This window comes from Chamaea fasciata, unplaced genomic scaffold (genome assembly GCF_029207755.1).
Source record: "Chamaea fasciata isolate MVZ Bird 193981 ecotype frontalis unplaced genomic scaffold, bChaFas1.0.hap1 SCAF_1, whole genome shotgun sequence".
Lineage (NCBI taxonomy): Eukaryota > Metazoa > Chordata > Aves > Passeriformes > Sylviidae > Chamaea > Chamaea fasciata.
The window spans coordinates 48,103,706-48,130,435 of NW_027094086.1; the positions used below are offsets into that span (position 1 = coordinate 48,103,706).

Consider the following 26,730-nt stretch of genomic DNA (forward strand, 5'->3'; position numbering starts at 1 on the left):
TCTATTTTCAGCAGTCCTTCAAGAAGAGTATTTTGCTTATTATAGAACCATAGAATGGTTTGGGTTGGAAGGGACCTTAAAGACCATCAAGTTCCAACCCTTCTACCATGGGCTGGGACATCTTTCACTATTTCTAATATTGAAATGAATCCCACAACCTTGTACCTCATGTTTAAACCATATTATTCTCCTTAGTTTACTCATGGAACAAGAACAGAATAATCAGTTTTACTTACTTCTTTCTTCTTTCAAGATGAAGTTGTGATTTGGTGTGAAGAAATGTTTTTGTATGTGTGTACATGTTGTGTTTAGACCTAAAGCCAAATTCAAGACAGCTGGTTTTTTTAAATCCTTTACTTACAGAAGTTACGGCATCATTTTTGTGATGCAGACTTAAATGTCTGTAAGCTTTCTCATATCACAAACAACATTATCAGGGATAAAAATATGAATTAAACACATGACCAGCTTGTGAACATCAGAGACATTTGGGTTTGAGGACAGAAAAAGAAGAGGAATTGGAAAAAAAGACAAGAAGAACAAAGAAATTTGCAAAATCCAGCATTTTCCCCTTGATTTCAGCACCATAGCACATAACCCTAAAAAGAGTCCTGTTAGGCATCCAATAATCTGAAACTAGTCTCACCTACCTTCAGCTGAATTAGATTAGGTAACAAATATCATGGGCAACCAAAAGAGATTCTTTCCAATTATAAGGCACAAAATACCTTAAAAATGCCTAGAGAAAGCAATAGGTGTCTAAGACAGTAAGTCTTTTGAAAAACCTAATGGAAAGATGCTGGGAGTGGATGGCTTTCCTTCAGCAGATTGAAGCAGCTACCTTGTTAAATCCACGTGGGCATTGTCATGAACCAGCACAAAGAGTGTGTAGGGGTTCTGCTTCACTCGCCTCATGAAAACTTCAAATTTAGTTTGAATCTCATTGTCCAGTCGAACCACGTATTTCTCAGCTCTCTGATAGGCCGTTCCATTGTCTTCTAGGCCCAAGTCCACAAGCACACCTGTCAAAAAGAAGAATACAATGAAGTTCTTTACCTTTGAGTGCATCCAAAAATGAAGGGTCAGTGTAAAATTGCCACTTGCCCGCCAAACCACTGATAGACCCCAGTAAGATGATGATTATCCAAATGCAATTTCTCTCACAATGGACGTCAAAATGTGCTCCTTGGCTTCTGGATTTCCTCCAAAAAGTGCCTGAAGACCTTTCAAAAACTTTTCACATTATCAAAAAATGGGGGGAAAAAATCAGGCCTCCACAAAGATTTCCAAAGCAGCACTCAGTTGGCTGTGCTCCATGATCCTAGGCCAAACTTGTCTACATTAAGCTAATATAATAATATTGTTTGAATCAGAAAAAGCTATCCTGACCTTTCCTTTGCAAATATCATTAATTTATATAAAACTGATACTCCTTACCATATGATATGATACGATATCATACTTTTTGGGCTCTGCTTCAATGTTTGTCAATAAAACTAGTCTTTGTAAAGATATATTGCTGTCGGATTCATAAATTAGGCATGGTACAATGTATATGACTTTGAATGTCATCTGAATTAAAGAAGTAGGAATAAACTACTCTGAAATATGGGTCAATTAGGTATTTTCCAGGGCCTTCATGATTTTGTAAACTTTTTTTTTTTTAAAGTAAAATAAAATGCAAACTATGAGGACAAATTATATTTTGGAACAATTTACTTTTCCCCTTGTACCAGTAATGATGTAATAACATCACACACTGGGGTTGATCAGCCAGTTTCCCCTCCCCTCCCTTTTACCTGATTGTCGAATCCGTTGAAGGGTCTGCTGCACCAGGACTTCCGAGCGGGGCACTATAACGATGAAGTCCACCTTGCTGAAGTGGCCCAGATCCAGGCTCTGATTGCCACTGTCTGCTATAGCACAAACCTGGGACAAGAGCTTTCTGGCAACTGTGAGCTGTGGCTGGTAAATTTGGAAGGTATCAACATCCAAATCTAGAGTGTGTTTGTTTGAAAAAGAAAACAAAACACAACAAGAAGCATGTTTACTTTCCCACCCCCCCCAGTAAAGCATGACCCTCCAAACAGCCTACTCTCTATTATCAGGGGAGAAAAAAAATCACTCACCAGAATAAATCTCAACACTCTGGAGAGTTTGGTCCAGATCACAAACGCCAACTTTCTTTCTTTGATCAAAATGTGGTAATATATCAGATGACCTCAAGTAGAGCACTGCCTATTTTTTAAAATGCCCTAAGTGTTTTAAGGGTTTCTAACAGTGCAACCCAAGGAAACCTCAATGCCTACACTGTGAAATGCATCCTGTTAAATGAACCAACACATATATAATATGCATGCACATATATAGATATATATGAAGATGTGCATGTATACATATAATAGAAAGCAGAGAGAGAGAGAGAGGGGTACAAAGCTCTAATGTTCTCCAGAAACTCAAATTTATTTGGACTTAATAAATGTCAATATCACACTAAATGCAGAGAACTGAGAGACTGATCAGAGCATTCATGTTTCCTCAAAACAAAAAGCATGTTCCATTTCAGTATTTCCATCAGGTAAATTCTATGTCCAGCATTCCATGCTTCATTAACCACTGAGTATTTTCAACTTGCAAATTACCAGATTAAATTCTATAATGGTATTACAGTTTTTGTTTATGCCACTTTTTTCTACTGTGTTGGTTTTACACAGGGATGTGTTTTGGTGTGTGCGTGTGCACATGTGCTTATCTCATATGTTCAAATATGCCTTAGTGTCCATTTCAGCAGATCTGGTATGGAAGCAATGTCCCTCTCACTGCCTAGGAGACTTACTTCTTTATTTTTTTCATTCAGGCAGTTTCTGAATAGCTTCAACCACTGTACAGCCAGATGTTAATGACAAAACAAACTCAGAACTATTGGTTGAGAAAATATGAAGGGTTGAAAAAAAGCACACAGTAAGAAGAAAAAAAAACCAAACCAGAATCTAAAGACCATTCTCCCTTCAAATTAATCCTCTGAGGGAGCTTGAGATTTGTACTTCTGAAGGTGCCAGAACAAAGTGCCTGTCAGCCCTTCTAGTTGGATCTCCTGATCCATGTGGAGACAATAAATCATTTTGCTTTCGCTCAGATTTAACGTCAAATAGATGAATTTAATTTAAGTAATATGAACCAAGAGCATACCTTTCTTTCACAGAAAAAAAAGCTTTACTGGAGGTTGAATTTGCTTTGATACTAGACCTGAAAGAATCTCAATGTTCACAACAGCTCAGTGTATCTTTTGCCATTACTGTGATACGAAAAGGAAAAGTATGTTTAGAACTCTGAATTGCTAAATAATCCTGAAAAGTAGCAATTTTAGGCAGGAAATACTAGCTTATCTTTTGCACCTAAGCATTTTATCACCTTATGCTGAATAAGACCCATCTCAGATCAACAAATTACTGATCACACTAGCCTAGCACTTTCAGTGCAAGATCTTAAAACACATTCCCTAAAAGTTTAAGCCTCAGAGCAAAAGTCTCTAATGCATATTACCAGGCACAAAGACACCTGAGGAGATCAGAAGGAGAACACAATTCTCCTCTGCCTTAAACTCAAGGTTACATTCCTTTTCTCCATGCAAAAAGATGAGATGAATCCACTCTGCCAGTGTTACAAAGAAACATCTTCTCTACTCTGCCTGATGCCTAACAGAAAATAACATGTTTTAGCTTAGAGAATATAAAAACTTCAGGGGAAAAAATTTGCAGAAGGTTATTACAAAGATTTTCAGTCTGAGCAACTGCTGTTTAGCTACATTTACCTGGCAGTATTAGTATTTTAAGGTTGGCACACTGACTGCAAATGTGCCCTCAGATTCTCCTGAAGTGTATGCATTTTGACATTTAACAAGCTAGTCACTTATTTCATATCTTGCACATTAAAAAAAAATTACCTGGTTCTTGTGTAGAAACCATGGCAATTGCCTCCTGAGATGACACACACTCACTAACATCTCCATTAAAAGGAATAATGACACTTTCCCCCCGCTGCTGTAGCATCTTCTCCAGCAGCTTGTCCAAATCATCACCTAGATCAAAATTAGCAACACCGAATTATCTGGAAAGCATTTCAGAGAAGCAACATTGAACATTACATACACCTACGTTCTCACATAGCTGATGTCAAATCTGCACTTGGGCAAGGGGCTGGGGATACAAGGAAGACAGGGAGGGAAAATACCTTTCTCTTTTATCTACTGATTTACCAGTTGGATTAAGTAAAAAAAAAAAAAAAAAAAAAAAAGGAACCGCAGTTGTATAATTTCAGGTCTGTGGCTTTACAGCTTCTGGTGACATCTAATGATTACAAAGAAACACACTATAAAAAATCCTTGCTAAAAGCACAAACTAGGAAATACTCATGTACTTAAGGGTGTATTACATGCTCTGCCATTACATTCAACAGCTGAGACAGTGTTAAAAATGTTTTGCCCGAGGGTTATGAACTGCCACCACACGTGAAGGAGACAAGCACTCGTTTACACACAAAGAGGGGAGAAGAACAGAATGCCTCTCAATGGAGAGAGCAGAGCTGTATCCATGTGCATTTTAACTGATGAACAGGAGACACACCAACCCTAAAGACAAGACTGTCTTGGTTAGAACTTTTGATTTTTTGAATCACTCACCTAAAGATGTATTTTTGAAATGTGATGCCAGGAAACTAACTTTCCCTGTGATAAGCTCATAACTGATCTCCTTCAAAAATTCACTGGTGGTAAGCATGCTCTCTGCAAGTGCCCGAGATTGATACTGACCTGCAGAAGAGAGGGGAAAAGAGTGAGAGCAAACCTTAATACAGTTTACTGTCAACACAACCTTTTCATCCTAGATGCCAGGATCACTCTGATCTCCAGTCATGGATCTCCACTGCCTTTACCCAGTAGACTGGGAGAGGAGTCTCAAGTCTACTTCACTAGTGACTGCAGAATTAGTTGATATGACTAATTTTAGCAGATTCTTTGCTATTGCATATCATTTTGCATACTTTTATGACAAATGATATTCAAAATAAGTATTTGTACCTTAGATGAAATGGAGGATTCTGGATAAATATGAAAAAAGTAATTATCCCTAATGTGGGGGGAAAAAAGTAAAAAAGTAAAAAATTGGCATTACTGATTTATCTGCCTACAAAAGAAAGATGACTAGTCAAAGTTCATTTCCATCCAGAGACACTCATTCACACACAAACAGCACAGTCAGTTATCAGTGCAGAATACAAAGGACAAAAAGAAGGATAAAAAGGATGAAAAGTACATTCTGTTTTAAGCAGTCTGCATAAGACACTGCCATGTAAAATATCGCAGTTGTCACAGGAAACAAAGACAAACCAACTATTTTGCCACTGGGTCACTTCAAGATATTTTCTAAGGCAATCACACAAACAATAAGGTCTCAGGCCTCTTAAGAAATAGCAATGACTAGCATAAAGATATCTTTCAATATCCTCATGGACCTCAGTAATCCAAGTCTTGCTGAAGATACAGTAAACTGTGACATTGCAGTGCAACAATACAAAGGAGAATAAAAAGAACAAAAGGAATTAAAAAACCGGATCAATAACTCAAGAAAATTAATTTGGCATTGCCGTTTGAAGCAGTCTGCAAATATACTCACCTAGAACCACTACACAGAATTCATTTCCTCTAATCTTTGATGCACAAATGGCAACTACATAATCTGGTAGCTTTTGCTGATGTTTCATTTCATTGAGAGACCTCAAGGTCTCCGAGATGCCCTCTGCCAGGGAATTCTGGGTGACAATCACATGCACGAGATCCCGAGACACACTAGCGATTAACCTGGCAAGCCAAGGGAGTTGACCTGGTGACACAGAGATACACTGTGCACTCATTTGCAAGGATCTCTCTCTCAGAGTAAATTCCTGCATAGCTTTCAACATGATCTGCTCAAATTCTTCCCTCAGGGGTATCTGGTCAGGACCTACAATGAAAACAAACAGAAGAACAGTGTCTCATATAAAAATGTTATTGAACCAGGAATAATTACATGTCTGTCTTGCTCTGACAAGTTCCTTCACCACATTTTTTAATATTTAAAAAAACCCACTTGCTACTCAGTGGATATCTACCCATGTGTCATTCCTGTTTTTTTATTTCAGAAGCCTTTCTATTCCACCACGGCCTTTTTTTTTTCTCCTCTAAACAATGAGGTATTCCACCTCACTCCTAGCTTCAGCAACTGGTGGGACAAACAAGGGAGTGGGGAAATATGTGCCTTTTGCCTGGAAGAGTAGGATTAAGCATGCAGCCATATGTTTTTGCAGCAGAAAACCAAAATGCTTATCCTTGTAGCCTAACCACAGCCATGCAGCCTGACAAAGCCTGGTTAAGTGCTCTTTGCTTTGTTTTCTCTCATCATGCATACTAATCAACTAAGTATGGATGCAAATAAACATGTTTAACCTCTTCCTTAGCTAAATTAAACTAATTTAGCAAACCTGCAAGCATCTGACATAAAGAAGAATATGCAACTTTAGACCTACATTCCCCAGAGTCTGCCAACTCTACTGTCAACTTGAACTGGAAAAGAGAATTATAAGCCATCCTATCTTGGCATCAGTTCTCCAAGTGAACTTCAATTAACATTCTGTTCAGTTAGCTTTGTCTCATTGTCAAAGATATTCAGGAATATTTAAAAACATTCATGAACATAGAGTAAAAAGTAACCATAGCTTATATTGCCAAAATCTCGTATCAGTGCCAAAGAAGGCAGCTTCACACTTCAGCAGCTTGCTTTTCTATGACAAAATGGAGGGGGCTTAAATATCAGAGATATGTAAAATACTGGGTTTGGTTTTCTGTTTTCTTTCAGGCCAGGAAACGGAAAGGTTGTGTGAGAAACAGGGTGTGGGTAAATAACCCACAGCATAGAATCTGTAAAAACTGCCACCTGTTGTCATTTTTGCCTTTTTGAGAAGTAACATATGAAAAGTGCCACCACCCAATTACCATAGGATGGTAAGACAACTATAAACTTGTAAGAGCTAGGCGGTTTTCATTTTTGATGTCAACTGAAAAATTCTGATGAGTCCATGGGCATAATTCTCTCTTTTAGAGTTCTCTTTTGGAAATATATTTTCTTTATCCTTCTAAGAAAGCATCACACTTTCTAGGTCCTTGAAGACTTCAAAATTTAAAAAACAAAAAAAAAAAAAAAAAAAAACAAAAAACAACAACAACAACAACAAAACCCCCCAAAAAACCCAACAACCAAAAAAAAAAAAAAAACCCACCAAAAAACTAGACAAGTATCAGTAGAGAAGAATGTTCCCCTGCAGAAATAAAGTTTACCTGCAACATATCAACCCCTGAAAATTCTGCTACCCACTAACAGAAATAAAAGCAAATCTTTGCTGATTGAGGGAGGCTACTAATAGACAGGCTCTAAACACAAGGGTCACCATCATGAATCCAAGAAGATGAATATAATGGTATGAATGGAAAAGAAGATTCTCAGTATGAGAATAAACAGAATTTCACTCAGATTACTTATAAGAAAGTATGGCAGTCTTTCTCCACAACTGTCCAGAAAAATAATGGAACTAATATCAGATGAAATGTAAGACAAAATGGTAAGATACTGATTTTGATTCGTGAACAGTTTCCTAAAAAAAATATGTTGATGCTAAAAGGGAATATAAAGCAGCTTCTCTACAGAAATGAGCATGCAAACGATCACCTTGGTTTCAAAATCAAAACTGCAAAATAAACAATATCATAAAATATTAATATCTGAGTTACATCCAGTTGGTGTCTGGTCACAAGTGGTGTTCCCAGGGCTCAGAGTTTTGGCCAGCCTGCTTAATATCTGTATTGATGATATGGGCAAGGGGATTGAGTGAGATTGGCTCAGCTGGTTAGAACACGGTGTGAATAATGCCAAGGTAGTAGGTTCAAACTCCATATGGGCCACTGTCTTAAGAGTTGGACTCAATGATCCTGATGGGTCCCTTTCAGCTCCAAATATTCAGTAATTCTGTATGAGAGCACCCTCAGGCAGTTTGCAGGTGACAGAGGGCAGAAAGGCTCTGCAGAGGGATCTGGAATGGCTGGATCAATGGGCTGAGGACAGTGGTCCAAGGTTCAACAAAACAAAGTGCCATGTCCTGCCCTTGGGTCACAACACCCCCCAGCAGTGCAACAGGCTTGGAAAGAGTGGCTGGAAAACTGCCTGGTGGAAAAGCACCTGGGGGTGTTGGTTGATGGCTAGCTGAACGTGAGCCAGCATATGCCCAGGTGGCCAAGAAGGCCAGTGCCAGGCTTGCACCAGAAATAACGCAGCCATCAGGACCAGGGCAGGATCATCCCCCTGTACTCAGCACTGGTGAGGCCACACCTCAAGTCCTGTGTCCAGTTCAGGGTCCCTCACTACAGGAAGGATATTGAGATGCTGGACCATGTCCAGAGAAAAGCAATAAGGCTGGTGAGCACAAGTTCTGTGGGAAATGGGAGCTGGGGTTGTTCAGCCTGCAGAAAAGGAGGCCCATGAGGACCTCACTGCTCTCTACAATCACCTCAAAGGAGGCTGTAGCCAGGTGGGGATTGGTCTCTTCTCTGAGACAAGTGACAGGACAGATGGAAATGGCCTCAGGTTGTGCCAGGAGAAGTTTGGATTGGATATTAAGATAAATTTCTTTACTGAAAGGGTGGTTAAGCATTGCAATAGGCTGCCCAGGTAAGTGGTGTATTCGGCATCCCTGAAGGCATTTAAAAGACACATGGAAGTGGCAGCTGGGGACATGGTTTAGTGGTGAACCTGGCAGTGCTGGGTTAATGATTGCTCTCAGTGATCTTAAGGGTTTTTACAACTAAAAGATTCAATGCTGCTATGATTCTATTCTATTATTCTATACAGTTTAAGTCAACATATTCAAATGTCATCCATTTCTGGATGACGCTCATTTCTGGGCAGACAAACTTCAGGGTGCATCCACAGAGACTACTTCTCCAACCATCTAAAACAGGAGAATTGCTTGAATAAGCTCCAGCTTTCTGTTTCTGACTATCCCTTTCACTCAAGACAAAGCCTTGCAAGAGCCTTGAGTCTGGATTACATATTTGGATATGCATTTGGATATTAAAACTACAAAACACCTCTGGGTGTCACAGCATACAACACATATAGTCAAAATTATTCAAATGTACCGCAACAAGAGAGAAGGGAGGATGATTTCAGAATTCCAAACAGGTGATATTACAAAGGGTCCAGAGTCCTTTTCAACAAAAACACAGACCACCTTAGCACTGGATAGGCTGAGATGATGTTTGTAGAAATGGCAGTGCAATAGTAAAAAGCTGATGATTACAGATGATGGAATGTAACCCATACTGCAAATATGGGAATTCTGATGTATAAAAACAAAACTTGAGAATACTTCACCATGAATGTTGCCAAAGATAACAAATGTGAACTCCAAGTCCAGGAGGTAGGCTAAAAAAAAAGCCACTAAAATCAAACACACTTCTTTATCTTTTTTTACTTATTCCTTTATCACAGTCAATAGAATTTATTTATAGAAATGCTACAGCTCACAATCACAGGTTTAACTATGTATAGTCTTCATAGAAGGTTTAAAGCGTCAGAAATGCATTTGGTTTTTTAACTTCGATTTGTAAATACCATCACAAGTTGCTCATCTGATTTCTGAAAACACAACAGCATCATCCTACAATTAATGCTGTCATAATTTTACAAGAAAACTGATAGGAATTCTCAGCTATGTCCATTTTTTTTCCAAAAAAGGAGCACTTCCATAGACAATATTCTTATCATCTGTGATCACAGTCATCTGCAAATGTATTTTATACAAGCAGTGAGATCTGAAAAAAATTAGGCAAGACTCTATCTTTCGTGCTTTTGCCTTCTTTTTTATCTTTGCCTTTATCTTACTCTTTCACAATATACTCTAGAGAAAAGGAAAACATTTTAGTCCTACTTTCTCAATAAAAATAAAGAGACTTACATGAATAAATTGTTAATTTATATGTGTATTTGTCTCTTCTTGTCAAGAACTTTTGAATCTGGCTGTTCTCCAATCATCTCTAATCTGCTTTGATTTAACAACACGGGACAAAGGCTACAGATCAGTGCAGCTGTCACAATTCCAACAGTTTTAAGTTTACAGCAATATTCAAACCAGTAACGTGTTTTGAACCCCTCCTCTACAGAATGTTTTTACTTTTCTCCTCATTAGGCTCTTTCATCTTACAATACTGGCACAGTCTCCACATAAGGTCAAATAGGAAACTATTCAGCTTTGCACAGCTAAGAACAAACGCCAAACTAAACACCTGCTAATAAGAGAACTGCTTTATGCTGAAGTCACAGTGCTCAATAAACACAGTTCTGCTACAGAAGCTTTGCATGAAGCATCCTCTAGTTTGCAGCAAGTATAGACTTGCTGCATCCATCTAAAGTTAGACCTGCTTACGGAGCATGATGCACTGACTCACAGGTTTCAATAAATAGTTTATTTTTAGCTGGAAATGCTGTTATCAGCTGGCTACAAATTTGCAAACTGCCTCTATCAATCCAGACTTTTGTGAAGCAGCTGGTTTTAATACACACACTCTACAAACTTTCCAATACAGATGAAAACCTCAAATAACAAATTTAAGCCTACTGAAAGAAGGTAACTGAAAAACATCCTGTAAAAAATGAAGAAACGCTTTGTCAATTCTAACATGGCATCCAATGGACTAGTGAGGCAAAGAATGATAAACAAAGCTACCAGGTCACTTAAGAGAGTATTACGACACAGAAAACGGTTTCCTTCCTGTCTCTTACAGAACTGCAGCAAAGTGTAAGCATTCATGGGTGAAACCTGCATGGAAGACGTTTGCTCCCCAAATTGTAAGGTTATAAGCAGTTGTACTGCTTTTCGAATGCCTGCATATTTCATACCATTATGTATTACAGATGCACTGTGCTCTTTCACAGAAGTAACTTCACACTCTTCTATGATAAGTGGCATCTTTTCAAATACAAAAGTTAGGGTGAGACTGCCGTGGAAGTTTCCCAACACTATCCTGCATTTTAAACCTCTAAAACCTTGCTGTTACCACTGCTCTTTCTATTCTAAGGTAGGGAAAATGGCTGGACCTGCAATAAGAGAAAAAATGTGGCTTGCTGGTTTTCTCTCATACTTGCAAAAAAGTCCATTTCAAAAACATTTACAAGAATGAGATATTCACTGAACCAGTTGCCTTAGTCTGAATAACAAATGTGGTTTTCATGTAAACAGTGCTGTCACGAAAACAATGACAACTATCACACATCTGCCAGCATTTGTTACAAAACTGAATAAAACAGACCGAATGTCCTTAGAAAGGGCTGTGATAACTGATGGTTTGATACCCTAAGCAAATGAGTTATCTGCATTGCAAATCCATTTCACAAAGGTGACCTGGTCAATCCCCATATGGAGAGCAGCAGCAGTATCAGCCTTTAAATTCACTTCACTTCTTCCCTTCCAGGAACAAAGTGGCAAAGTCACACACACTAGATGGAGCCACTTGCCTCTTCCAGCCACAAAAGCAGCCAGAAAACTGGCCCTCAAAGGGACACAAAAAAGGTACGAAGAAAAAAGGACAGTCTCTAATAAAACCAAGTGCTTACGACAAATTGCTTACCTAGTTGGACGAGATACTGAATAGTTAAAAGTATCATATTCTCCACACTTAGCAGCTGACTGCTGGACAAACCCAAAAGATCCAAATCCTTGTTTTCCAGCTGTGGAATCTTGTAGCAGTTCACCAGCAAGGGACTTACAACAATATCACCAACATTTCCATAGAAATAAGGTAAAGTGCCATAGCCTGTGATAAAAGAAACAAACCCCGCCGCCCCCAAATTTACAAAATTTGCCATTACATGAAATCTTGCACAATGATATATTTCCAAACTTCTTCTTAAAGCTGTCTGACAAAATACATTGTATCAATAACTGTTCTTGCCACTATAATAGCTTAAAAAATAAATTATAGGCCACAGTTGTGTTTTACAAGGGATCACATGCATTTGCAAGAACTAACATTAACTGCATGATATCCAGCAGGACAATAACTATTGTTACCCAAATACAGATGAGAATATTATCTGTTTGCATCTTACCCTGACCTTTAAATACAGATTCTCCATAATACAGTACACAAAGAAGAAAAATCAATGAAAGCAAAAGTACATTGATCTTAACATTATAAAAGCAGCATAAGTCACATTAGCATTGATTCAGGCACTGTGGTATTGCTGTGATTGATTTCACTTTTTCGCCACCTTCCCATTCTGTTTTAATAAACAGGTAAAAACATTGACAACTAAACATGCTATTCTGTAAGATAAAGCACATGAGCACAGGCTAACTCCTCTTTTCTTTCAGAATGTTTTTCGTTTCAAAAGAAGCATTTCCACAGAGATTTTGCCAAATCCATCCCTTTGGGTACAGCTGGTTCTGTACTATTAATAGGACGCTGCTTCTCAGGGCCACTAACATTTAGCCTAACTGAGGACTTAATGGCAGCTCTCCAAGAGCCTAAGGGCTGCATTCAATTTGCACTTAAGCTGATGGCTGTAGGCACCCTCATCTTTAATAAGGAAATGTTTCTCTGAAAACCATTAGAGCACCATGCTAGAGCTTTATAATCGGCTTCTAGAAAACAACGCTAAGCAAAACAAGCCAGAAGCGTAACCCTATCCTTGACAGATTTACTGGTGTAGATGGGCCTGTTAATTCTTCAGGAACTGTGTGTATCAAAATTATCTGTGCAAGTGAGGACTTGAAGAACTTCTCCATTCCTTCAGGAATGGTAAATTATTCCACAGACTGTAATGATAGGCATGTTCTGTTGACACTGAAGCTACTTTATATGACCATCTGTAGTATATTGGACCTAAAAGAAATTTAGAGTGAAAAAAATCACTCATCATTTTTTGGCAGCACTGGCTGACCCATTTTTTAATATATTATGGCCAAATAGCCCAGGTTGAAAGGCATATTCACATTAAAAGCATATTCAAACTCTTAAAGCAATGTCTTTCTAAGGGTTAACAAAATACTTTATACAGCTAAAGGATTTTAAAAGCCTGAAGCCTGATCTGTTATCTCAATTGCTTACAAGAGCTATGGACTATAAATGACAAAAAGTTAGTATGATTTACTTCTGTTTAGTCAGTGCAAATCAATTTTCTGGTTCTCACGTAGAATTCTGGGGCTTCATGATCTGAACCATAAATGCTGCAGGAAATATTTGCTTAGTTTATAAGTTCTTTATACCGGAAAATTATTTTCATTACTTGGAAAAATCTCTCTTCTTGGGTTTTACAAAAGTCTTATTTGTATAAAACTTAGATTTGGCCAGTGGTTCTGCATAAAATTTGACCTAGTGGTGACCTGTTTGCAAATCAGGTTCTCCAGAAATTGCCTGACTCTGTTTTAAATATTGAGCAACTATGGGAAACTATTTGTAACAAACCAACTTTGCATTGTACTGAATGCCAGAACCAACAAAAAGAAATGAAACCCCCTTTCTCCTGGGGAGCGTGTACTAGTACGAAATACAGCATTTGATTCCCCAGTGTAAGACTTACCTATCAGAATCACTGGTCTGACTCCCGAGTTATTCAGCAGGTTTTCAGGAACTATTACAGTCTCCCCTGCTGGGATGGGTTGAGGCTGTAAAATTCCAGTTAACATGGATTGAGGAACTGGGACTGACAAAAGAGGCTCTATAAAATAAAGAAAAGAGAGACTTCCATTACCAAAAGGCTCATACTGTGATTTGGCCTTATGAACAAGTAAGAAAAAAAAATTATTGCAAATCACTAACTGTAATAAAATTCAAAAGGGCTCTGCATTTCCTGCTATGGTTTTAAGTAATTTAAATGAAGAGCCTATATCCTCCTGTAGCTCCACCCCTAAAATAAAACTTTTTCTGACCACTGTATTGTTGGTGAGGATGAGAGAGCAAAACACAGGTTTGAATATGCATCTTTAAACAAAGCCAAGTACTAAGCCAAAAGGCCATCCCCCAACACTGCCTCTCAATACAAGGTAAGAAACAGCTTCAACTTCTGACCTAGAATATATGTAGATAAGAAAAATAAAAGCAGGCCAAAATCCCAAAACTGCCCTCAGATAGTTGCTACAAGGATAAAAATCAGGCTTTACTCGTGAAAGAGCAACAGCAGCTTTCATAAGTAAAGGAAACCAAGTGCAAGAATTCTGCAATCCGTAATCAGGTTTCAGAGCAAGGCCTGCTTCACAAGTTTCTTTGGCTTCATTTGGTGGTTTGCAACCACTTTTTCAAACCATGCCATCAACAGAAAAACATCAAAGGCAGGATGACTGAATGCATATATTTTAGCAGGGGAAACTGTTTATCCAACAGAAAAAAGCACTACTAAAGACTCATAGAAAATGAAGTACACAACAGAGGTAGCAGATTAGCAGAGACAAACTCAACAAAAAGTGCAGGTTGCCTTATATCATGTCTCTTCAGCAGGTTTCTGAAGATAGTAACTGACAAAAGCTGCAATCTTAGGTGTTCAGATAAGCAGGCCTTCACTACCATGTAACCCTTCCTCCTGTGATGAATATCTCCGAAAATAATTGCAAAATATCTTAAAACCAAGTCCTCAAGAGCAGAATTAAAAATGCATTGTGCATGTTGATGAACGGCTTTTTTCATTCCTTGGATGCTTATTCTCTCACTCTATAGAAAGAATAAATAACTCTTTATTCCCCTTTAGAAAATATGCTCAATCTCACAACTGAAAAGTACTCAAATAATGAATAGTTTTATTAGCAGTTATGAATAAAGAGGTATCTACATGGATATCAATAAGGACTCATAATTAATTCTATTTCATGTCGATACAGAACTCCTACAGCTTCTCCATGCACAACTAACATTTGGTCTCACTTTCTGCTTTTAAATGAAGATGACCTAGTGGATATCAGTGTTCTCTGTTAGGCCAAAATTATATAAAGCTGCTTTTCCCATGCAGAAACAGAGTGTACAGTTTCTGTAGCATCCCACACCAGACTGAGACACAACAGTCAAGGTGAAGGCTAACAAGAATCCTTGAAATATATTCATATATCCATACACCTGCACAATTTTAGAACAACTGAGTTACAGTTGGGGGACTGGGGATTTCTTTTAGCTTTTTATTTTTAGTAATATTTTTTGCCTCTTCCTTTCCTCTCTCTCTGCCTGCAGTTTTATTTTCCTTAGATGTGGGGAAGACTTCCCTGTTGCATCTTGGATTACAACAACCAGGACCAAGCAATCATATGTGTTTTTTTGGGGGCATCTGAAAAACTCTCCATGGTGTGCCGAAATACTTGGACAAGATCAGTTATGTTTGCTGTGCAAGACTGTGCAGCACGGGGCTGCTGGGCTGGCTGAGTTCATGTTTTAACAAATGAAATCTCGGTGTCATTCAAGTTTTACCTGTTCTTGTTGAAGGCCGGATTGTAGGAACAGGTACTGCTAAACCAGGAGGCGGGACTGGGGACCCAGGAGACCATCCTCGGTGACGTTTCTTTGGTGGTCCAGAACTGGACATAGATGCTGGAAGGAAAGCAAAAACTAATTCTAAACCCTGTCCTCTCAAATTACCAAATTCCAGCCTACACTCTGTTTCACGCTGGTATTGAGTGGATATCACATCACCGAGCACCAGAGGCTCATACCTATATTTACATAAAACCAGATTATGATGTGAAAAATATTGTTACCCATGTTAAAAAGTCCAGCATTATCATTAATGGTCATGCCAAAAATCAAATGGATCTGTAAAGACTGAATGGTAGGAACAGCTACAATCAGAAGAACAAAATCACAGCTTTCAAGCTTAACATTCAATGCAGCTTAGAATAAAGAACCAGAGAGGTTTTCTTTACCTTGGTCTCCAGCTGCACAGCCAGGACTTGGAGATGTTGAGTGAGGCATTGGCCGAGAGACTGTAGAACTCAATGCGTTATTTCTTCCTCCATTAGCGTTTCCATTAGCAACATCCGTGGCACGCAGTGAAAGAGGAGCTGAGTATAATAAAATACAGAGTGTGTGGCTTGAGACAATCTTGAAAACAAACAAATAAAATTATACAGCCACACACAGATGCAAAAGAACAGGGCAAGATGCGTGACCAAAGAAAACCATACTCCAGGGAAAGTATGAAATGTATTCGGCAGAGAAACACTCAGATTGCCAAATCCAAGCCTTGAAAAGGGGTGTCCAGATTTCAAGGTGGGGAGGGATAGGTGGAAGAAAAAATCCAAAGAAAGCCCCACCAAAATACAATAAAAAATTACACATATACAAAATTATTGGGAAGTTTGTGACGTAACTTTTTTAAAATATACATCACAAATTCAGTTTGTAAAGATTTCTAACCCACTTGTGTGTATCTACAGAATTTCCCCCCACTCATCCATGTGCTATGCACAGTAATTCAATTCAGGGCTCTCATCTAAAGCCTTAGCAAAGGACACTGTGCAGGGGAAGACAGAGCAGTTTGCTGCAAAATGTACATGGCCTGAGCATTACTGAGGCAAACCATGCCTAATTTTGCTGCCTCTGCCTAAGGTGATCCTCCAGTCTTGCTGGGTGATCCAGCAAGCCTGACACTCTGGTAGGACCCGCTATATCCAGGCCACAAAATTAAACTACAACAACGGATGATCACCAGAAGTTACCATCACGAGCTCATCTGAGCTCGTTCTCATTCTTTTTCAGAACACAATTTTTGTAGAACAAAATAAAATGGCATAAACTGACAACATGGAGGCCAGTGGAAACTACAGTTCCCTGCTGATATCTGCCAGTTCCACAAGGATTTACCTCTCAAGAACATATTCCAGGAGCAACACCAGAAGATGGTGCAGCTGCTTGTTTCATGGCAGCTGCACCTGGAAGTGTTAGAGATGTGGGTATGTGGCTTAAAACAATGCAACTTCCCAGCTGCAGACATCCAAATAAATTCTGGCACAAGACTCTCTGGTTGCCAGTTACAAAATAACCTCACTTGCCCATTGTAAGCTCCCCATTTGAACTCTGAGACAACAATTTCGTATGGACCAAAATGGTGGACATGGGTCAGTTCCAGAAGTGGTTGAAAGGCTGGGAAGAAATTTCAGTGCAAAATAAAATACACAAGTATGGAGGGGGAAAAGGTATTTTACACAAAGAACTGTTAATGATTTGTTACATAATTACAATATGTACCATGACAATATATATTGAATTAAATAGCAGATGTAATATAAAGTGTAATGCTCATGTGCATATATAAACCAAATAAATGGATATATTTTCTTATTCAAGCATAATGTCCTGTAATAAGTGTGACGATTTCTTTTTTATTGCTTAAAGACTAACCAGCTGAAGTAAAAAACAATCAGACTATCCCAACAGAGTGTCAGGGAGGGACTTAGATGTCACAGTTCAGGGTTATAGTTTATTAAACACACAATACAGAAATAAGCAATTAAAACAGCAGAGATATTAAAACTCCTTAAAATGAGACTAAATTCCACTAAATGGATGTTGAGTAACTATAATTGTTAGAAATGCAGAACTACACACAGCTCTCAATTACTAAGGCAGGAATCAGTGTGATATCAAGAGGTGACATTTACACTCTCTTACATATCCTAGGACGTGCAGAAAGAGATATCATTGCACTCCTACCAGGATGTTAAATCTGAAAGCCAAGCTGTGGCTCAAGCTTGGTGACAGTACTAACTGCAAAAATTTCTCTGCCAAAGACTGCAGGAATAGGAGAGTTCTGGAGAATGCTAGCGAATGTCTTCCTTTCCCTTTTCCACCAAAAAAATTACACTCTCTTTTCTTGGCTGTTAAGCTGATGATTCCCTTAGGTGCCTCTCAGGTGTTTTGGAAAGCAAAGCCATACCTGCAGCAAATGCCTTTCCTACAAGCTGTACTGACAGCGCCAGAGGTTTCACAACGTTCTTGTTCCGGGATGGGTCCTGTGTGCCACTTAAGTTAACAGCAGCAGAAGATGATTTTGCTGGACTGAACACTGAAGAATCTGAGAATAGAAGTTGTTTAATTAATGATTAAAATTTTTATATATACATATATATAATTTTTATTACGTACACATTTATCAAAATTCATCTCTGCATAAATTGCAAACAGTTTTTTTACACTCCTAAGAAATTGACATGTATCTTTCAGGTGTTTAAACAAACATTTAACTGGGTGTTTCCATAGAATCTCATAATCTACAGAACCCATGATTGATCTATTCCACAATATTTTGCACTCACGCACACTCAAAAATATTTTAACTGTAGAAAGAGCTATCTCATTGCTCCTCAAAACAGCCTCATGGGATAGGCAAGTAAATGCAGTTGGTTCACATGAGGAAGTTACATCAAAGAGCTTATGAAACTTGCAGGCAGCAAGCATAGGGAATAAGCACTGGAATAAGTTGCCTAAAGAGGACATGGAATCTCCATCACCTGAGATTTTCCACAACAAGCTACTGAATCTCTGTCAGACACAGCTAAGCTTGATTAAGGGCAGAAAAAAACGAATTCAAAAACATAGCCTCCTTACTGTCTATAAAAAGCATATACCCATTTATAAATCTGGGTAAAAAAATTAAGGACATTTGAGCCCAAACTCTTCGCATGAATTAACAAACTTCTTACAGCACTTTACCAAGGCTAAAACTTATAAATCTTATCTTATATAAGGATAAACTGAAGAACAAACTAATTTTAAAATTTGCCCCGTATAAAACTGATTCCAAACCTCTCAGCATGTACATCCCTTTAACATCAGGCATTTCATAGTTGCAATTTACTTCAAGAAAAAATTGAAGCATTTGGATGCTCATACACTGGCAAATCCAAATTCTTATAACCAGAGTGAAAGCATGTTAGCCCAGCATCAGTCCAGAAAGTAGTTTGCAACAAGCATGCAAAGGAGGCTAAGTTCACCTACAGATGTCCTAGTAAAACAGCCAGCTAAAGAAAACAGAAAACAAAGACCAACTTGATCTGCCAAACACATTCACCCTCAGGCCACACACCATTTGGTGAAGGAGGGTGGGAGGAAGCTCTGCTTTGCCAGACAGAGTAACTGACATGAAGAACAAACACAGAAGCCTCTGCTGCTGCTGCTGGGCCACCAGAAAATCTTGTCCATGCTCACAGGAAATACACTGAATGGCTAACAAAATACATCACCAAGTCAGGGGCCTTGGAGGGAGACGCTGGTCTGTTATTAAATATGATAGAGTAAATATGTAGTGTTGAAGTTTCTTCAAAGTAAACAGTCCAGAAGCTTTGGAGAATTTTTTTTCCCATCTTTAGTTGTAATACATTTTCTTGAAATTTTATCTGTGACTGTGGAAGTGGCTGGTATATGTTTAAACACCACTCTGTCACCTAAGCAGGACTTACGGTTATAAAAATACCAGTTATTAAAATTTTCATCTCTCTTGTAAAGCCTTGTTTCTAGTTGCTTAACACATGAATTGAATTTTCTCCTCTCAAGTGTCTGCCCAAAACCGTATTTTTGAGACTGTATGCCCATAACTACCTACATGTAATTTATAGAACTCAGACGCTGAACTGCTCACCAGAAATATTTACACAACTTTTAAAGAAAAAAAGTGGTATGAGTTGATGATGAACTGAAAATAATTTCAGGAAACAACCTGCTATTAAGTAGTCCTGTTTTAAAACAACCGAGAAGCAAACTCCAGTAGAAAGAGCTATGCAGAATCTAGAAGAGAAAAAGCCAGAAAAGCCCTCCATCATAGGTGACGTGTCAGAATTTATGCCACTGAATAAAAGGTGCCCTCCCTCCTTCTCCCAGTCACAGGGGATTCATGTGTATCTATGTGGCATTATCTTCATGAGAAGATAACAGTAGAAGGAGATGAAAAGGTTTTGATGAGCATGACCTAGGAGTACAAACAGTGACACACAGAAACACCAAGCAGACTGAAAATGGCAGGGAGTGATAAGGAGAAAGCTGTATATAAAAGGTGTATCTATTAACTTGGCAGATACAATAGAAGACAAAGCTGTGTAAATATTAGAATTCTTGTTGTTCCAAATAAACGGGTTCTCATGCATCTACACAGTTCTCATGCCTGGATCTGGAAGCCAAGGGATCATGCAATGAAATGCAGATGTCTTTAAACCATGCTGTCATTTAATTTTACCCAAAGCCTAAAGCATTTAGCTTCCTCAACAGAGACAGGGGCAACCACCTGAGGGAAGTGCCTCTGAAAATACTAATCAGTGATTATAATTTCATATGAATGCCTGTGTTCAGCTTTTGTGTGTTACTCCTTTTAACAAACTTTCTGGGTGTAAAAAATATTTTAGCCATCTTGCTTTATATCTGCATTTCATACTCCTTTAAAGAAATATATGTTTTTGGACATTCCAATCAATTAACAACAACAATTAACAGGCCATTTTCTCTTGCTTTTAGCTTTTCAAGAAACAGCATGAATAGACGCAAAAACACACAACGGCATAGATGAAGCTGCAATAAAGCAACAAGGAAGAAAGCTCAAACAAAAGCACTTCATCTACTTGCAATAAATAAATAGATACATGATATTAAGATGCTGCTTCTTTGTTAGTCAATGTCTATTTGATTTTTATATTTTCTCCTCATTTAAGGATATCATTAATAGCTTTCTAGAATAGTTGTGAGAAACCTGTTAGCTCACATAACACAAAGCCACTGTATGCATATGGGGAAATTGCAATTCTAGGTACACCCTTGCGTGCAATAAAATTTAAGTAAATATGGAAATAAGCAAATGAATTAAAAAAAAAAATCTGGCTGCCTCTCCCTAAAAGGAGATTATTTTCCTTTTCCAGACAAATAACCTAGTTTATATACAAAGTAAACACTTCCCTACAAATGTGTAATTGAAGTTTTTTGAGATGTACAAAGAAATTAATGAAACAAAGACAGGGAGGCATAGAATCAAAGAAATTAATCAAAAGATCATTTAATGCTTTTACACCAACTGTTGTTTTGAGACTAATCTAACCTTCAGCCTCACCTGGGTCTTAATCTTTGCCAAAGCAAATTTTGAAAGGCATCCTCTCCAGTGTAATCTATACATGGCTCAAGGTAAATACCCAGTTGTTTACAGCATCCCTGACCCACCAGTGTCTGAGGTAACTTACCACCCCCAATGGTTATCTTTACAGCACTTTCAGCTCCTACCTGTCTGAGTGAACCCTGATTTGTATCCATTAGCTGATCCACCCTCTGGGGTCGTGGACGGTGACACCGAAGGATTTGGTTTAGCAGAGAGGCTAGCAGCAGATGATTGCCTGCTTCTACATTCTGCAAACGAAGCAGCTACAGTACATATTAACAAGGCCTGCCTTCCAGCAGCAAAGTTCAGCAACACGGTGGCGAAAGGTGACAAAATGTTAAGAGCATACATGGAGCACGTACAACAAACAGCGGCAAATGGCAGCATTCAACGAAAATACGGATTTGCAGTTTAGTCAACTTTGTCTTCTAATTAAGAAAACCTCCCTGGGGGCCACTCAGGGGGCCAGGCAAATACGGACCAGATGCTGCAAAACAGCAAGATCCCTCAGTTCACAGCTTCCAAGAGATTTGAAGAGGACATTGAGATTTGAATCTGGATATGTCCCAGAAAACACTCAGCAGCTTCTGTGGCACAACCTGTATACAAACCGTCATATGTTGCCCTTTAAAAGGAGAAATTGTGCTGAAACCCAGATTTTTAATGTGCCTCCACAAACCTTCAGGGAGATCTCATCGCTGTTAGTGTCTGTCTAGATGAAAACTGAGTCGAGGGAGGAGAAAGTCACCTTGAAAATCATACATTAATCCATTTTTAAAACTGAGATCTAATCAGGATTTGTTTTAAGAGAAGGGTTTAGATGTTTAAAAGCACTCTTCTTCTAATTAGACCACTAATGTAAGTGAAGAGTGAAAGTCTACCAGATGGATGGCAACAATATGGGGTAAGAACCTATCAAAGTAATGTCCATGAAGTTGACTTTTGGTTGATTTTTTAAAATTTCATGGGTGCTCAGAACACTTGCAATTAGCATACAGCCAAAAGTGAAGCCAGTATCTGCTTCTTCCACATGTGCATTACTCCTGATTGTATTTAGCAGGACACACACCAACTCCAACTGCATGAGCACAAGGGAGGGGTTTCAGAAAAAAAGATCCCAGAAGTAAAGTAAGGCTTCCTTTGTCTGTATTTGGAAATTTCACTACTAAATTAAATATTTGTGTCATTTTTGTGAAAAAATGCTGTTGAAAAGCCACGTGCACACTGAAGCAGTAGTTAATTATCCTTGTAACAGAGAAAAGCAGCTGAAGTCAGGATCCATTTGAACCACTAACTGATACAAACTATAATCACTCATACAGCTCAGAGATAACGATCTCTTTCTGGTGTCATGCTGCTATTCACAGGAGGATGTGACTCTTCAGATGTCTGCTGGTCCTCCTGCAGAGCTTCCCCTCTCCTCACATCAACTTTTTGGAACAACAGGGACCAGATCGAACTCTGTCTTCACTGAGTGAGACCACAGATGAAAAGGTCAGGTAGTCTGCACATAAACCAACTTGGTAGACAGTGAGGAGGTAAGCCACTCTTTCCTGGAGTCTTTGCATGGTTCTAGCTCCAAAAACCTGCATCCTTCAATAAGAGACCCCATGGCTACCCTGCCTTGGGGTCACAAATGTACCCTCTTGTAGCACATAATATTGCACAGGCTGTTCTGGTAGAGGGTAGGAACAAGCGTAAAACACTGCAAATGGCAGAAGCATCCAAGTCTTTTCTTTCCCTGAGATTTCTTAATCTTACAGCATGCTAGCTATCCTCAGGCATGAGACAGATTGGATTGCACCTGCAAAGATGAATATCAGTGGAAAACCAATGTTGCAGCCCTGGCTGTGAGTCACCTTGCTTCAGACACGTAAAAGAATTCATCAGAGACTGCGTAACCTCTTTTCCTCTACCAAGGTGACTGCACACTCTAAGATGGGCAGATCTAGGGCTGCCACCAACAGTATGAGGAAAGAAGTGTGTTTACAATCACATGGTTGTTATTAAGACTTAAACTTCTGGGGTAAATTCAAAACTTCAGCGAAATCAGTGAGAATTTTCCCTTCAAGCAGTTGCTTTTGAATGCATACATTTTCAACAGCAACACGCAATTTTTCATTCAACATTACCCCTAATAGCATAAAATACCCCTAATTGAATGGGGACCTTTATTACCTTTCCAGCAAATAAGGGGTCCCTTTGACAGTACACCTTGGGAGCTTCTTACTAGGTAGTACTTTAAGTGCTTCTGCTTCTTTGGCTGAGTGGTTAATTTCAGGTTGATATGATTGGAAAACTCTGTGAAGTACCGAAATCCTCTTTCTCCACAGCCTATACAATTCCCAGAAAATCCTGGAAGAACAAAGTAGAAGATGCACAAACAGATTAAATGTCTTGTACTATCTGCTAGGAATAAAGCCATCTAAACCTACCTACACATCCAGTTCCAAGGGACTGGAGGCCTCCAGTCAGCCAGCTTCTGTAGACACAGCACATGTGTGTCAATCCTAAATCTTCTGAAACCGCTCTGTCTCCTTGGGGCATACTGACTTATGCCAAAATCCTACCACCAATTTTACACTCTACAAAGTGTAGAGGAGAGTGACTACTTGCCATGGGAAGAACTATGTTGCCACACTAGAAAATTTCCATGAGGGAAAAAAGGAAAGAAAAAAAAAAAAAAGGCATTTTTCTATATTAAAAACCCATGAGCTCCAAACTGCAGACATCTGTCTCAAAACAGTGCCTAATCCATCAGCACAATTTCATATGACTGAAACATCAAATAAATTTTTCCTGAGGCTTATACAAAATACTTTTCAAGTAAGCTGAACCTTATGTTTTATTAAAGTCTTGAAAGCCATCACTTGATGTCAAGATTGGCATGGCCAAAGTCAGGAGTGCTTCAGAATAGTTTTAAAAAACCTACAGCTTCTCTCTTAAGAAAGTAACAAATTTAGGGACAAAGGCAGTTTTGCTGCACAGAAAGGGGTGAAATTTTGAGTTGAGTTCTGGAGAATATGATCCAGACTAGGAATTATAAGCAGTCTTGATTTCCAGTGCCATTCACAGCTGTGTTAATGGGAATCTGGCATAATGATGGCACCAGTCTCACATTTCATAGAACAAACCAGAGGGCATGTTCTGAAATTGGTCTGCCTTAAAATCTTTGTTGTTTGAATCAGTCTTCTATTATTTAATAGAATTAATTAACCCCCTTGTCTTACCTGTCATGTCACTTATCTCTGAAATGATTTCAAACCTTAATAACACAGATTTTCTATGGAATATCAATAATGATTTATTAAACTGCTTCCAGGTTAATACCAAGTGGAAAAGCTTTATTTTTGTGGGGTTATTTTTTCCATTTACTAATCAGTTCAAGATCTGTAAGAGAATCAATTTTTCGTTCTTGCTACTATCATTATTTTCCACAATGACAAACACTCTGAAAGATGCTGGTTCTTACACTGACCTGTCAGCCAAAGTTAATAGGTTTATGACAAAGATATTTAGTGTTTGACAAAATGCCTTATCCATGAAACTCTTCATAATTAGGGCACTGTCTTTAGCCTTACTATGCCTCATTATCAGCTTGGACAAGGATGCCAAGAGGCAAATTTCTTCATCCTGTTTTTCCTGGGACTGAATCATTCTTTCTTTACTCCCTTTAGCTCACAGGATCTACTGGCGCACATCCAGTTTTCAGAAAGAGTAACCAGGGTCTCACAGAGCTACTGAGTCAGTTTTTTGCTCATAGGTGCCAGTTACAGAAGCCTGGAGGCACTTCAATACATCAGCAAAGCCAGAGATGTGAGTCACCAGGTTCATTATCAAACGAGACCAGAGATGATGGATGGATACAAAGCTGGGGTGGGGGGGAGGCTTACCAACAAAGACAAGCAGTACCACATTTAATCAGGTTTAAACACCATCTGCCTGTCTATCAGATAGTTCTTATTGGTCAGCTCCTGACATTTCCCCTGCTTAGCAGGGGAGAAGCTCCTTTGAATCCTGAAGAACATCAGAGTACCCCGTTATCCCACATCCCCAGTCACACCACAGCCTCTACCTAACTCAGGCCAGGGACATTTCTGCCTTAGGCCCAAAGGTTTACAGTGTGTAGCAGCATATCAAATGGATTTAATGGAGAGGTAACATTAAAGCACAAAGCAAAGCTGTTTCCAATAGTTACACAAAATATTGCTGGTCTGGACCAGAATTTGAGCAATGCAGCTAAATCAGAGTATTTATTTGTTGTAATTTCTTTCCTGTTGAAAGGTCTTTCTGAATATATCCTAGGCAGAACAACGACTGGAGGGAGAAATGAGAGTAAATTTAAAACAGGCTAAAGGAGTCAAAATGCATTAAATCACTTCTACTAGCTTGTTAAAAGGTGTACCAGTAGTAACCCAGGCAGGAAATCTAGGTGCACATAGGCCTATCTTCAATTACCAAGAGGCATTGCTGTATTAAAATTTTAAACTTCATAAAATGTAACAGATCATGACCTAATTGGGAAAGACGAGGGGGGGGGGGGGGGGCCTGTCCCTATGTATTGGGTTTTGGGAAGCAAATTGCACCCAGAACTTCTACTGAGAACAATGATTCTGGTGAAGCCAAGGGCAGAAATCATCCCTTAATCAAAAAAAAAAAAAGATTTATATAGTTCATTTTCAATACTTGCATGACCATATTTCTTCTTAAATGAAAATGCTGTAAGCCCCAGCAGAGATAGAGTATATGGATAGTTCACATTTAGAATGCCAGGGCTGCAATTGACTTCTGCCCACACAGAAATCTAGGCGATTCAATCGTGGTTAATTGTGGAATCAGGAACTTGTTTTAAAATGGGCTTTTAAGACAGGTTCATCTACAGATTTGATTTAATGAAATCAGTTCTCTCCTCAACATATTTCTAATAGAAGGTTATTAGCTGAAATGACATTAGATAATTTTCAACTGGCTTTTTTTCTTCTCTGAATTATTATGGCACAAAGGAAAAAAGATCTCTTACCTAAAAGTGCATTTTTTCCATGATCATCTGGCAAAAACCGTTTGTCAACAGCGCAGACTAGAATGTGCTCAGGAAGGTTGGGAGATTTGGCTCCTACTAACAGGAAGCCTGCTGGGATATCAATTTGCTCCATGCACAGAGATACTAACCGTAAATCCTTGCCTGCTTGACAAAAACCTACAAAACAAAACAAAACAAAAGATAACTCTTCAAAAGAATTCATTTAATTTTCTTTTTTTTTATCAGTTACAAAAGCAAATGGGCTTCACAACTTGATGCTGTACACTGGAGTTTTAATACATGCTTTTTAAAGGAAATAAAGGAAATTGAGATAGCATCTCATCAGAACCATTAGCTGAGGATTTCAGAGGCAATAGATAAACATTATTTTAAATAAGCTGAACACATACAGGCACAAAAGAAATTTAAGTGTCCAAACATTAGACATCAAATGGCTCTAAAACCCAATTTTTCAAACACAAAATAAGAGGATAAGCTTTTTATTTAGTAACAGAAAACAGC

General features: G+C 38.6%; 1 protein-coding gene across 1 annotated transcript in view; it reads right to left on the bottom strand.

Moving 5' to 3' along the window:
* Positions 1-26,730, bottom strand: part of GREB1L (GREB1 like retinoic acid receptor coactivator) — a 60,689-nt gene that overhangs the window by 25,623 nt on the left and 8,336 nt on the right. The window contains exons 3-15 of the mRNA XM_066182625.1: positions 26,209-26,385; positions 23,367-23,543; positions 21,314-21,436; positions 17,994-18,131; positions 15,982-16,119; positions 15,530-15,649; positions 13,662-13,799; positions 11,708-11,893; positions 5,670-5,996; positions 4,679-4,807; positions 3,944-4,078; positions 1,800-1,997; positions 842-1,022 (exon numbers count right to left, since the gene is read on the bottom strand). Coding sequence (XP_066038722.1) covers positions 842-1,022; positions 1,800-1,997; positions 3,944-4,078; positions 4,679-4,807; positions 5,670-5,996; positions 11,708-11,893; positions 13,662-13,799; positions 15,530-15,649; positions 15,982-16,119; positions 17,994-18,131; positions 21,314-21,436; positions 23,367-23,543; positions 26,209-26,385 — 2,167 coding nt within the window. The remainder of the gene's footprint in view (positions 1-841; positions 1,023-1,799; positions 1,998-3,943; positions 4,079-4,678; positions 4,808-5,669; positions 5,997-11,707; positions 11,894-13,661; positions 13,800-15,529; positions 15,650-15,981; positions 16,120-17,993; positions 18,132-21,313; positions 21,437-23,366; positions 23,544-26,208; positions 26,386-26,730) is intronic.